This window comes from Coffea arabica, chromosome 9c (genome assembly GCF_036785885.1).
Source record: "Coffea arabica cultivar ET-39 chromosome 9c, Coffea Arabica ET-39 HiFi, whole genome shotgun sequence".
Lineage (NCBI taxonomy): Eukaryota > Viridiplantae > Streptophyta > Magnoliopsida > Gentianales > Rubiaceae > Coffea > Coffea arabica.
In genome coordinates this window covers 1024465-1038358 of record NC_092326.1, presented here as the reverse complement: position 1 = coordinate 1038358, position 13894 = coordinate 1024465, and the positions used below count along the sequence as shown (strand labels likewise).

The following is a 13894-nucleotide window of genomic DNA, read 5'->3' as shown; positions in this document are numbered from 1 at the left end:
TAACTCCATATTAAATGATTGCTGTTTAAATGTGTGTTTGTAGGTTGATACTCACTTATTTATTGGTCAAAGTGCATTTGAAAACTCTTAGAAACAGTTAGTTTAGCATACTGTTATGGTGTGATTGAAGTCTGTTACAAATTAGTTATTGAGAAGTTAGTGTGTTTCAAAATTTATCACAACTGTTTGAAAAGTGTTAGTTACAGTGTGTTTGAAGAGTTGTACAAATAGTTCTTAGGACAGTTACATTGCATTTGAAAAATAATCGATTGGTGTTTGATGACTGCTAATTGCATTGTGTCTGAAGAATGAAGCAAAATATCTTATAATTTGTTAGACGACAACAAATGAATGTCATATGAAATGCATGTTATTTGTCTTTTGTAGGAGGCCTTGACGTTGAGGTGAAGCACAAGTCTACACGTGCAACAAAGAAGAGCACTGTTCTGCGGTCAGCAGAGTTCATTCTACCAGCACCTGTGACAGTTAGCCTATACGAAAAAAATGTGGCTGCATATGCATGGGATCCGGACCAAAATCCCAAGTAAGATTCTTGACAAAACTATTAATTCGATCTTGTGATCCATTCACTACAATAAGTACGCGTGTGGTTCATAAGAAGATGGCATAGAAAAACAGATTGAATATGGATGAGATTGGAGTTCATATACATTAGTCAGATTTTCGTGTTTTGGAGTAGGAGTAATAATTATTAGTAAATCGTTTAATTGTGTCCTGGATGTGATAGGGACATACTTGTTCAAATGTATCAATTTTCGCTGACTCGGCTTGACTTGAAGACAATGGAAAATGGCATGCATGTGTCTAATCGGGTCAGTAGTTCATTACTTTTAGTCAAAAAGTTTGATTATGTATCTATTGATTGGAATAGTCATACGTAAACTCACCCAAGCAACACTCAATTATATGTTTTGATCACCATTTGCCATTGATTAGGTGATTGATATGTTTGCCCGTCTCATGAATTGGGGTGGAAGAACTGCCAAAATTAGGAAGCTTGAACGCTACATCGTAGAACCTGTTGCAGTTGTGAGTTTGAAATTTGGACTGCATCCTACAGTTGTGTTAAAGATGCTCATCATCATATCTGAATTGGTATTACGATCCAACGCACCATTATTAATGTCTTCTATGCACCTTTCACTCGGCTATGTTATTGGTTGCAGGAAGGAATTTTAAAAATGGGAAAATTCGACAAGCTCTCTGATGCCAGCTTATCTGCTAAGCTTCTAAAGCTCTTCAAGGTTCGCAATAACAATACGGGGGTTGATCCTGCAAATTGTGATTGGGTATGCAATTATCAGTTTTAATCCAAAACTTCTTATGTGACTGTTAAACATTCAAAACATAGTCATACTTGGTTATGTAGAATGACCTGTCTGACCTTTTTCATACCTCATTTGGCGCAGATACTTGTGCCAGTATGCATAGAGGGGTCTTGGTTTGTCTACAGCTTTGGTGTCTCAGAGAAAGAAGTGCACGTGCTAGACCCTGATAGCAGTCAAGCAAAGAGCAAAGACATTAGTGTACTGAATCGACTGGTATGTTGGACAAATTGCTAAATGCATTACACGACATGACAGTGACACATTAGTGGATTGTAATCAGTTTTACATAATCTTTGGTGATATAGAAACGTTCACTGGGTTTGGTCGTGGCGGCAAAGTTTGGCAAGGAAATTGACTTCTCCAGTTTCGGATTTTCTGTTGCCGATGTCCCTCATCACTCACCCAACAAAGTGTAAATAGTTTGACTTCTCCCGTCATTATTGTTAGAGCGTGTACTAAGTTTTTTGTCCAACATATATACCATAACTGACTAATGAGAAGACAACGTGACCAGGTGTGACAGTGGTGTTTTCGTTATGACATTCCTAGAGCATTGGAGCGGAAGGTTGGCTGTTCGGCTTACAGAGGTATTACAATTGATATCCCTTTTCTCCCTACAATCCATCTGAAATTGATTTAATGCTTGTTACCTCGGCACTCAACTATGCTAATTCCTACCTCTTGTGCTGATAGGAAAATGTTGGCAAGTATCGAGTGCTGTACACAGCTCGATTGTGTAACTCAGCGGAGAACTCAAAGTTTCCGGACAGCTTCGCAAACCTGCAAGTACCTAAACGGGCGCAGTTGAATGTTGGTAATGCCTGATTTATAAGTATTCATGACTGGGAGAGAAGGAAATTCACAAAATTGCATTTGACGTGCTTTTGTATATTATTACATGTGTATTACAGCTTTTGGATTGCTGTAACTAATTTTATTATGGAGTCTACTCAGAAGGACCTTTCTTTTGAGACAGTAGTTTTGTTTTTCTGGAGACATTAGCATCAATACTGATTAGCAATTTGTATCATGGTGCTGTTTATTTATCAAAGAGTTTGTGGCCATAAATTCTGAATTTAATTCAGATTTTCTATTGACACTAGAATAATGTCAGTAATAACATTAACGGAGCATTAATTGGTTCAATTGTGTCGTGAATCTATGGTTCAAAGATGCTCGTCGTGACTCTGTGCCAACTATACTAGAACCTACATTGAACAATGTGTAACTATAGAACAAGCGCCCAATTAGTTTGTTGCAAAATTAGTTATTGAAAAGTTACAGTTTGAAAATTAATACAAAACTTCATATATAACTGCTGGTAGTTACAAAGTGTTTGTAGGTTGTTAGTCAAGAATTATTGGGAAGTTACAGTGTTTTGTATGACTGTAACAAAATAGTTATTTGGGAAGTTACAGTTTGAAAATTAATACAAAACTTCATATTTGAAAACTGTTAGTTACGATGTGTTTGTACGTTGTTACAAAATAGTTTTGGGAAAGTTATAGTGTGTTCGTAGAATGTTACAGAATAGTTAGTTGGGAAGTTGCAGATTGAAAATTAATATAAAACTCTATATTTGAAAACTGTTAATTACAAAGTGTTTGTAGGTTGTTACAAAATAGTTTTTTAAAAGTTACAGTGTGCTCGCTAACTATTACAAAATAGTTAGTTGGAAAGTTGCAGTTTGAAAATTAATACAAAAGTCCATATTTGAAGTCTGTTGGTTACGAAGTGTTTGTAAATTGTTACAAAATAGTTATTGGGAAGTTACAGTATGTTCGAAAACCGTTACAAAATAGTTACTCGCAAGGGGATAGTTTGAAAATTTTTACAAAACTCCATATTTGAAAATTGTTAGTTACGAAGTATTTGTAGGTTGTTACAAAATAGTTATTGGGAAGTTGAATGTTATTAAAGACTATTACAAAATGCTTCAATGGGAAGTTAGAGTGTGAAAATTAATACAAAACTCCATGTTTGATGATTGCATGCTACAGTGTGCTTATAGGTTGTTACAAAATAGTTATTGTGACAAATGACGAATGGCATGAAAATAAAATAGTTTATTTGAAGACACTCGAAAATGGCATGCATGTGTCGAATCGGGTCAGTAGTTTATTACATTTATTCAAAAAGTTTGATTATCAATTTATTTATTGGATTAGTGATACGTAAACCCAATTGTAACAGTCAATTACATGTTTTGGGTTTTGTGTATGTTTTCAAAAAACATGTTACTTATTCTATACTTACTAATTCTCCAGAATTTAGTTACTAGCTTATATCGTTTCTTGCCACATATTAACTCCCACCTATGTGTTGGTCCGTGTTAGCTCATGATCGACACACAACCATTAATTCAACAGAAGGTTAAAACACTAAAGCTTATGTGACCCAAAAGGAGTTTTAGATCGTTCAAATGTCTTCATCGAGCAATTTTGGTGGCGGATCTACTGAGTTAAGGTACCAATATCGGTACTGCCACTGCGGAAAAAGGGCTGGGCTGAAGATCGTGGAGTCACAGAAACCAACGAAGGGGTTGCTGTACTTCTATTGTGAAGGAAAAACTTGTGCTTTTTTCGCTTGGTGTCATCCAATAGGGAGGAATCATGAGCAAGTTCAGGCTAACTACTGCCCTCCCTCACCGAATCGACAAGCAATAAGTAGAGAAAGCTCCTTCGACAGTCCCGGAACAGTGCAAAATGAACCAAACTCTTTCCCGTATCATGTGCATCGAATCGAACAAGATATTCGACAAATGAAAACCTTCATGATGATATCGGTAGCGGTCGCCTTTCTGTTGCTCCTAATAGCAATTTTTCGCTGACAGCACTTTCAATTTTTCGCCTCATATGATATAAACTTCGCCTGTAGTTTGTCGGAGATGTATCCTTCATAGGCAAAGTTACACTGACATCCTTGTACTGTTGACTTTCCATTTTGGCAGGTGATCTAGAAGATAGAGTAAACAGTAGATGCAGTCGTATAGTTGTATGAAACTGGTGAAGTCACACTATTAGTTTTTTGTGGAGTTATATGATTGCTCTTTTATCTGAAATCACCTGTGTTGTTCAATTGTTTTGTGTTAATGACTCCAACTAATTGAAACTATTAATTGTATAATGATGCACAAATGGTTACCTTAATTGTAAATTGTTACAATTCGTACGTTCTTACTTACAGCTTTGTTCGTCCTAAGTTACAACATTCAGTGAATTAGTTGTAAAATTGAAAATCTTTAATAAAGCATCAGGAGCAGAAGGAGGTGCTTATTCAGGTACTATCACATTGTGGGTCATTGAATGACCAAGGCCATTCAGTTTTACACATCTGACTCTGGGCCAAAAAACTGACATTCATTGTGAGATTTTGTGCACAATATTTTGCGTATTACTGTGTATGCACAGTGTCGAAATTAAGGTCACTAATGTGTAACTCAGTATTCACATCGGTACCCTTAATGTTGCAATACAGGTCTTACCATGATAAAAATTGCCCAATTGGTATTTTATTTTCTGATGCTGATTAGTGACACGACGTAACACTTATTATTTTATGTATCGATACTAAAAATATAGTTCAACAAATTTTGTCCATACGATTGACAAACTGTTCATATATTGTTACAATTCGTAAGTTATTATTTACCTCTTTGTTCGTTCTGAGTTACAACATACATAAAATTTCTGGTCGAATTTGAAATCTCCTATAGAGCATTGGAGCAGAAGGAGGTACGAACCGCTCATAGAGGTAGTAAATTTGGGTCATACACTGACCAAGGTCATAGAGTGTTACACATCTGACTCTTGGCCAAGAAACTGTTGCATAATTTGGGCTGTCATACCTCCCTGTGACAGTGTAACTGTGCATGCACACAGTGAAATGTACATGAATCTAAGGTGTAACTCTGTATCCACGTGACTCTTAAAAGTTGGTGGACAGGACCAAAACATGATAAAAGCTGCAAACATGTGTTGAAGTCTGTAAACGATTGGCAACAGCACGTAACACGTATATTCACTGTCGGTACAACAAATCTGGCCTGGAAACGTAACAAAACTTATCCGACATGGTTCAGGCACTGCATGTGGGTCTACAGTCTCTTCTCCCGTGATGTACTAGTTGCCCTCATATGCGTTCGTGAAGATCTCACTATTTTAATGAGATGTTCGAGAAAGTCTCGCTACGCAATGTTTTGGGGTTCGAAACGATCATCGTAACTATTCTCAATACATACTTAATAAAGTGTCTAAGAAATTTAATGTGTCAGTGGGAGGAATTATCGTTTCTGCCAAGGGCAATACCACAAACAAGAGAAGACGAAAGGTTCATCGAACATTAACTAGTTGTATTATCACTAGTTGTAATATCGGGGAATATCTAGTTGGAATATTATTCAGTTTTAAATAGAGCAGACGAAAAGCTGCTGATTGCAAATTCATTAGTTATAATAAATTGTAACATACACCTAACCGGTTGTAACGCAATCCGTACATAGTGAAACGTACACGTCACTGATGTGTAACTGTTTATCCACATGACCCTTGATATTGGTGTATAGGTCATTTCATGAGCCAGGTGCATAATTTGTTTTAATGTGTGAACAGATTTGACACAATTCAATGGCATGCATCGAACTCTACAGCTTCCACTGCCACGACAAAATTGTTTGGTCTGGAATGCGTTGTCCAGTGATATTTTACTACATTGTGAGGGTCCTGCGGACTATAAAAGGGCGCGGTTGCAGTAGTATATCCCTCAACAACAAAGATTTTTCCGTCCACCTTTCACTACTACACAAACATTTTTCATTTTCAATAACTTCACACTTCCTATTTCATTCTACTGAAGGGTGGCAATGAACCCGTGCATGAAATTTATTATTAGTATTCTTCAACCCTCCTCTAACCTCAATTGCAGTGTCATCAATAGAGGGTTCACACAGAAATCAAGCTCTTGGGTGCCAAATAGCAGCCAGTAGGTTGCATGATGTTCGAGAAGATCTCGCTAATTTAATGAGATGTTCGAGAAGGCCTCGCTACATCAATTGTTTTGGGGTTCGAATCGACCATCTCTATGTTCTCAATAGACACTTACTAAAGTGTCTAAGAAATTATATGTGTTAGAGGGCCGGACTTATTGTTTGTGCCAAGGGCAATTGCGCACACGAGAGAAGAGGAAAGGTTCATCGGATATTAACTAGTTGTAGTATCACTAGTTGTAATATCAGGGAATTTCTAGTTGTAATATCAGTAGTTTTAACTAGATAAGACGAAAAACTGCCGTTTCCATATTCATTAGTTGTAATGAATTGTAACATATACATAACTGGTTGTAACTCAACATGTACATGGAGTAATCAAAATTTGTTGCATTTTAAATATTAGTTACCCTACTTTCAAATTACTTGTCCCAACGAAGTATCATGTTCTTCTGCGAAACTGTTACTTATTATGTGGTCATGTGGAACCAAGCCAAGCCGCCAATTGTAAGTTCGTTTCTGTACTGAAGGAGTAATACCTATTGAAGTGCCTGTAATACTATCTGTAATACTTATCGTTAATACAATTGTAAACAAATTGTCTAAATTTTAACATATAGGCAAATGACAAGGTGCCTGTACAAGAACATCAATAAGCGGTAACAGCTTATTAACGTCCTGTAATTTATGTAAATACTGGTGGTAACTTCTTGTTACACTTGAAAAGTAAGGTGACTGACGAATAATTGGGTATTCACCTGACCCAATTGTTGTTGGAGTACAGGTCATGATCGAATCAAATTAAACAATTATTTCATCCACACACTATACATTTGACTAAATGTTGAGTCTATTGTCTCGTTAATAGGTGGTTGCCATGCCTTCATGTACTCACCCAGGAGTACTATCCCGTGGAGAACAACATGAAATGACATAGGAAGCAGTTGGTCAAGTTGTCAGAAGAAACCATTTACTATGCATGGTCTTAAATAGGTGCTCTGTTAAAAATTTCTACCTCTTTTTTTCTCCCACCTAATTCTTTATCAGTAGATCCTTCCTTTCATCCAACCAAAAAGCAGTAGGTATTAGCATAGTCATGCAATCCACAAACGAAGGATCTCATACAAGCTCACCATCAAATGTTCGGCAAAAAAGACGGAAAGTATCGTTAGATCCAACAAATGCCATAAGCAAGTATGAAACACCAGATGGGAGGATTTTATATGGTACCAAACGCGAGTTCAGGAACGCTCCACTTAACACCAACAACTCTCTGGGACTAGCTGGTCACATTTTTAAAAATACGGTCAACGATCATCTACCGTCTGGCTATTTCGTTATGGACCATGAACCCATATGGGAGCCTGTTCGTGAGCGAAGAATGGAATTAGAGGTATTTTGTCGCTGGCATGGCATCCGCATCCCGAGAACAAGGTCAGCGGATCTTGTTATAGGACCACAAGCCAATGATGCAAGCGTATTACATAGACTACAGCGAGAAGTTATGCAGATGGAGCGTAGGCTTCACAGGTTCCATGAGATCCAGGCCGCAAAAAGACATGGTATGGTTCAACACATTTTAGCAGATCCCATGCTTATATCGGACCCGGACCTATCTGACTTTACTGAATCAAGCGACGATGACTTTCAAAGGTACATACCCCACTGTTTAATGCATGACGGCGTTCCCAGGTGTTGTATGGGATACAACTGATAACAAGGGATGTAGTCCAATGTTCATCAGGGTAGCGATAAAACTATACTCATTATAATCTCTACTCCCACAAATTGCTTACCATATTTGGATATTAGTGATGCCTGTTAAACAGTCGTAACTAGTTGTAACGCAACAGTAACATATCCCTTACTGGTTGTAACCCATTGTGTACTGTTCGTTCTTCCTTTTTGTGACATTGTAAAACTTCGTTTTAACGTTACAAATTAATTCTCCAAGGAATCATTTTCTTATGCGCACCTATTACCAACATGTGGTCGTGACCTGGCTTGACCATAATTCAATTAACCTAAAAACTTGTACCTAATCCTTGTAATACCAATTGATGTGCCTGTGATACATCATGTCAATGGGGCGCTAAATTCGTCAATCGATACAAAACAAATGGCCTAAATGATAATATTTTAATAAAAATAGCCCAATAATAATTCGAATTTAGCATCGTAACAAAATCAAGACAATTTATACTTTAGACTGTGTTATCTTATACATCGTACCTTTGGCGGTGCGATCTATGCCAATAAATATGTTATTAAGGTATGCAATTGAATGTAGTAGAATGGTATACATATCACGACAGCCATTCAACTGTTATGGTCGATTTAGTGAAAAATATCCGATCACAAAAAACACGTTCAATTCTATTGTAAAATTGTTACTTCAATTTTCTACCAACTTTATAATTTCCTAACAATTTTATATAACCCAATACAAACTATTGATGATTACTACCACTAGATGTGATTACAATTGTAATCCACTTGTCTAAATTTGAAAAGAGTGAAATATCAATGGTGCCTGTACAACCTCGTCAATAAGTTGTAACACCCTATTAACTGCTTGTAACACGTACATATGCAGTATTCCTAAGTTGGGACAACCACTTAATGTCTCGTTCAAAAAATATAGTTACACATCATTCATCAATCTCATTCTCGGGGGAGGCGACGTCAACGCGAAGTTGCAATCCCTGGGTGTTATTTCTTCCCTGAAATGCGTAACGATGGTGAATCAGCAATATTATTAATGAAACATACGATTAATGATATACGATATCCAAGTCTCCAATTAACAACAGTACATAAATATGTGCTGTAACGATAAAAGTTTATCACCTGGGGTGAAGGTGCAAATACATGATATGCATCAACATCACAGTGTGTTAAAAGTGCTGCACGCTCCTCCTACATTACATAGTATAAGTAATCGACTGTCAACAAATCATTACCAATGCCTATATTGCTCACTTATAAAGTTAAATTGGACTAGACATTATAATGAAAATGATATATCAGACCATTAAGACATCTCTGACAGAGTTATACTTGGAAAAAATAGAAAATCTGGGATGCATCCATTCTGTAGGGACACTTGTAGGAGGCCTCTGATTAGCCAAACGGTGAACCTTCGAATAATAAAAAATAATATGTTATTAAAGCGAGCATACGTTAACTACATAATTTGCATGATTTGACAGCTTTCGGGTGCCCACCATTACAATACTATAAAAAAAGGGTTAATATCAGAAACCTCCCTTGAGGTTTCTTCTAATCACACCTAGAACCCCTCATGTTTTCGAAATCACACATAGCACCCCTGGAATGACAACTTTGGTATCATTGTCCGCCCCTCATTATTTTTGTTCCACTTTTACCCTCCTTGTGAACTCTATTTATGTAGAGTTAATTTCGGAAACCTCCCTTGAGGTTTTCCCTAAATTATGTAAAACTATTATGTAATTATGTAATATTTTTTGTACAAAGTGTAATTCTAATTGAACTATTTGTAAAATTTATCAACACAAATACGATTATTACATATTGGACTCATATGTACAATAACAACTTATCAGACTTCTATTGTAAAGATGTACAAGAAATTTACATAAAATTACAAAATGTTCAAAAAATGTTACACGATTTAGGGATGGTTGATCTAACAATTGTTCCTATCCCACTCCCTAATATTAAATAGCTATAGAGTTTCCAGTGATGTTGACTTTTGGCAATGGACATAGTGCCATTGCCAAAATTGCAATTTCTAAGTGAATAATAACATAATCTAAAAGTAGTTTAAAGATGATGGGAATTCACGAGTATATAGCATTAGCAATCCATTTTTACTTGATAATAGGGTATCGCAATATTAATAACTTACAAACTCCATTCGACTAGAATGCACAAAAAACTATTTATACGACCTCATTTTCATAAAAATGGAAGAGCAAGTTGATTTACAACTACAATCACATATTGAAACTATTGCTGCCATTATGACAATCCATAGTCACATTTTTTTTTATCACCGTTCAGATCAATGTAACATTTTTTAAACAATGTGTAACTTTATGTGAATTATTTGTAAAACTTAATAACAGAAATGCAATCTATTATAAAGATGTACAAGAAGCTTACATAAAATTACAAAATGTTCAAAACATGTTACACTGCTTAAGAACGATTTTGTAGTGTTACCTTTGCGTGGAGGGATGTGAGTTACATAAATAGAGTTCACAAGGAGGGTAAAAGTGGAACAAAAATAATGAGGGGCGGACAATGATACCAAAGTTGTCATTCCAGGGGTGCTAAGTGTGATTTCGAAAACATGAGGGGTTCTAGGTGTGATTAGAAGAAACCTCAAGGGAGGTTTCTGATATTAACCCTAAAAAAAAGGTAGCTCTACTACACGAATAAGAAGGTCTTTATTTTAACTACTGAATATATACATACCGTTTCACTTTCATCGATATTCGGAGCAATAGCGTTTGGAGGGCCATTCACTGTCTGGCTCATTGAATGCGTCTACGAGTTTCGTATGGACCAAATCATTGTATAAGACAAACAAAATAGGTATATCAGGAGGGATGACAGCCGTAACAACATTATCACACAATGTAAGATCAATGTAACTATTTATGCTGTTAGAAACATCCAAATAAAAGCAACAGTCATGTCCGTTTTATACTAACCGAAACAGAGTCAGTAGATGAACGACATCCCATAAACATGTATTCCTCATATGAAACCGATGTCGGCTCCGATTCTGAGGCCTACAGTATTGACACGGCAATAATATTATTTCATAATGAATGATACCTAAACTTTAGTTAATAGCATAACGATAACTTAGTTTTAGCATAAATGTTCCCCGAGTACCAAAATTTGATCCATACCGTAGTCTGTGTAGTCCTTGATAATCTAGATTTTCTTTTTACTCTGTCAAATTTATCGATCCAACTTCGCATCACTCTACTTTTCTTCCCACCACCTCGTTTTTTAATGCCTCTTGCGACTACTGCCTCCCCCATTTCATTCACAATTTCAATTTTATCCCGTTCCTCCATATTCAGATTTTTTTGATTTTGCAAAGGTTGTTCTTCACTTTCTGAGAGGAGGAGCTCAACTCTCTTTGCCAAATCGGATATGATAGTGATTGCTACTTTGCTGGTGTCCTCCGACATTGCTGCTCGAGTTGCGACCTTAATCATGGATGGAGCGAGCTCCCGATAACGAGTTGAAATCATTATTTTAGGATCAGCCACAACTTCCCGTCTTCGCCGATCAAAACAGTCTCCAGCCCGAGCTCTTTTTGTCCATCGCCTCTTAATGTATTCAGGAGGAATTATTTTTATGCCCACAGTATCAAACACCTTCAACGCGTGCCCACATAAAATGCCTTCATTCTCGTATTTTTTGCAACTACAACGTACACTTAGATCATTCCGATTGAATACCACTATTCTTTCAGGTCCTCCATCATACCTCATGACCGCAAACTCCACAATCATCGCTGCATCTTGCTGTCTCAATATAACCATAGCTGTTGACTCGCCATATTCATTTTGGAATGCAACAAATACGGTTGGTGAATACGTCTCTGATGCATGCACAAGCATAGGTGTTTGCCTTAACCCGACCATGGGGAGCTTTTGCCTCATTTCATATTCTGCGATCAGTTCATTATGTCTCTTTTCATCAACCACCCGATTGAAATGTCTAAAGAACTGCACAAGGTCATGATCCAGTTTCAAATGATTTTTAATTGCTGCATTTAGGCTTTCGCTAAGTTGGGTGCTTCGCATTCCCGCGGTCCATCTTTCTTTCATCATGCACCTTGCCCATTTATCACGAATTCTATACAACCCGGAGAGCCATTCATTATTTTCAAGATTGTGTTTCTTCACCATCGCCTCCCACACCCTATTGAATTGTTCCACTTCTTCAAACTCATACATGCATGCACCAAACATGTATGGAAGATCACTATTTTCCTTGTAGTGATTGCCAAGATGTTTCATAAAATTACGCCTTATGTGAAACGTACATAGACCGTGAAATGTTTCAGGCATAACAACTGAAAGAGCGGCTGCCATGGCATGATCTTGGTCGGTTAGTATGGTACTTGGACGCTTTCCGCACATTGCTTCTAGAAATGTACCAAACACCCATTTGAAAGAATCTATAGTCTCATCATACATAAGGGCAGCACCGAATATCACAATTTGCCTATGTTGGTTAAAACCCACAAACACTCCAAGTGGCCGGTATTCTTTATTTGTTTTGTAGGTTGTGTCGAATGTGACTACGTCTCCAAAAAATTTGTAGTCAATTAACATTCCTGCATCAGCCCAAAAGATATTCGTTATCTGCTCTTCACAGTCCAGCTGTACGGCATGAAAAAACGATGGATTCTCGAGTGTTTGCTCTTGAAAATAATTCAGCATGCTACCTGCTTCTCCATATTTCAAACTCCTTTCCCGTCGAGTACGAAGATATCGTTTCAGGTCTTCCCGAGTATATCCCACATTTCCCATCCCACCTGCCTCCTTTCCCATAAGCTCATGACTCTGTTTCAATGAAAGCCCAGCGTCCTCGCTTATTTCAGCTTGGAATCCTTGAGTCTCGCTCACTTTTCTTTGTGATGGCATCATGTGCGCACATTGAGCAATGTGCAACTCATGGTTATGCTCTAAGACAAGGTCATGCACACGGTACTTCATTGTTCCTCTAAACAACACGATAACCATTTTAGCTCCACACCCTGTTTTCGTCGGCGCTCGTGTCCTCTTTGGCATCACATCACCTTCGTACTTGCGCTTTACACCTTCCTTGCAGCAACTATATCTCCTAGACGTGGTCACGCCGTCTTTGTCTTTATTCAGATAGTCTTTACGTACACTAAAACCCATTTTAAAGGCATATTTGTTGTAAAACTGGTACGCATCCTCTTCGCTGTTGAACTCCATTCCTAACTCAGGGGTCCCATCTTCTGCCAATTTGCTGCAATCCATTACTTCTGATCCTGCCAATTATGCATCAAACACCCTAATTTGCAACACTTCATGAATAGTATGTACATAAACGACAACATATATGTATATTACCATTCATAATGTGTTATGAATCATACATTACTCAACCAAATTCTATTATTACGCTATCAATATGATTAATGATTCACATCACCTTACTTTTACTCTAAGACAATCTGTGTACAAATACAACTCCATGTACACTAACTTATACGGATTGTAATGTATTGGTCACACGATGTAAGTCTATTTTAACTGTATATACATCCACGCTGGTCATTATATTTTGATTCTAGATTCTTTAGCTCATTGGACCTTATGTCATTCATTAATGACAACCGCATAAAATAGACTAAATAGTCTTTGTGTTTATTTAAATAGTCTTTGCGTACACTAAATCCCATTTTAAAGGCATATTTGTTGTAAAACTTGTACGCATCCTCTTCCATGTTGAACTCCATTCCTAACTCATGAGTCCCATCTTCTGCCAATTTCTCTACAATTCATTACTTCTG

At 37.1% G+C, this 13894-nt stretch overlaps 1 protein-coding gene and 1 long non-coding RNA gene across 2 annotated transcripts; one reads left to right on the top strand and one right to left on the bottom strand.

Annotated features, from left to right (window-relative positions):
* Positions 1 to 1672: 1672 nt before the first annotated feature.
* LOC113707804 (uncharacterized) lies at positions 1673 to 2190 on the top strand. Its single transcript, XR_003452344.2, has 3 exons — positions 1673 to 1761; positions 1864 to 1936; positions 2043 to 2190. It is a non-coding gene; the product is annotated as an uncharacterized lncRNA (long non-coding RNA).
* A 6794-nt stretch (positions 2191 to 8984) lies between these two features.
* LOC140014411 (protein FAR1-RELATED SEQUENCE 5-like) lies at positions 8985 to 13358 on the bottom strand. The gene is made up of 6 exons (XM_072065266.1): positions 11241 to 13358; positions 11037 to 11117; positions 10798 to 10869; positions 9366 to 9473; positions 9184 to 9252; positions 8985 to 9056 (listed from the first exon to the last, which is right to left on the bottom strand). Exons 1-6 carry the CDS (start codon positions 13356 to 13358, stop codon positions 8985 to 8987), a joined length of 2520 nt encoding a protein of 839 aa, XP_071921367.1.
* Between the last annotated feature and the right edge of the window lie 536 nt (positions 13359 to 13894).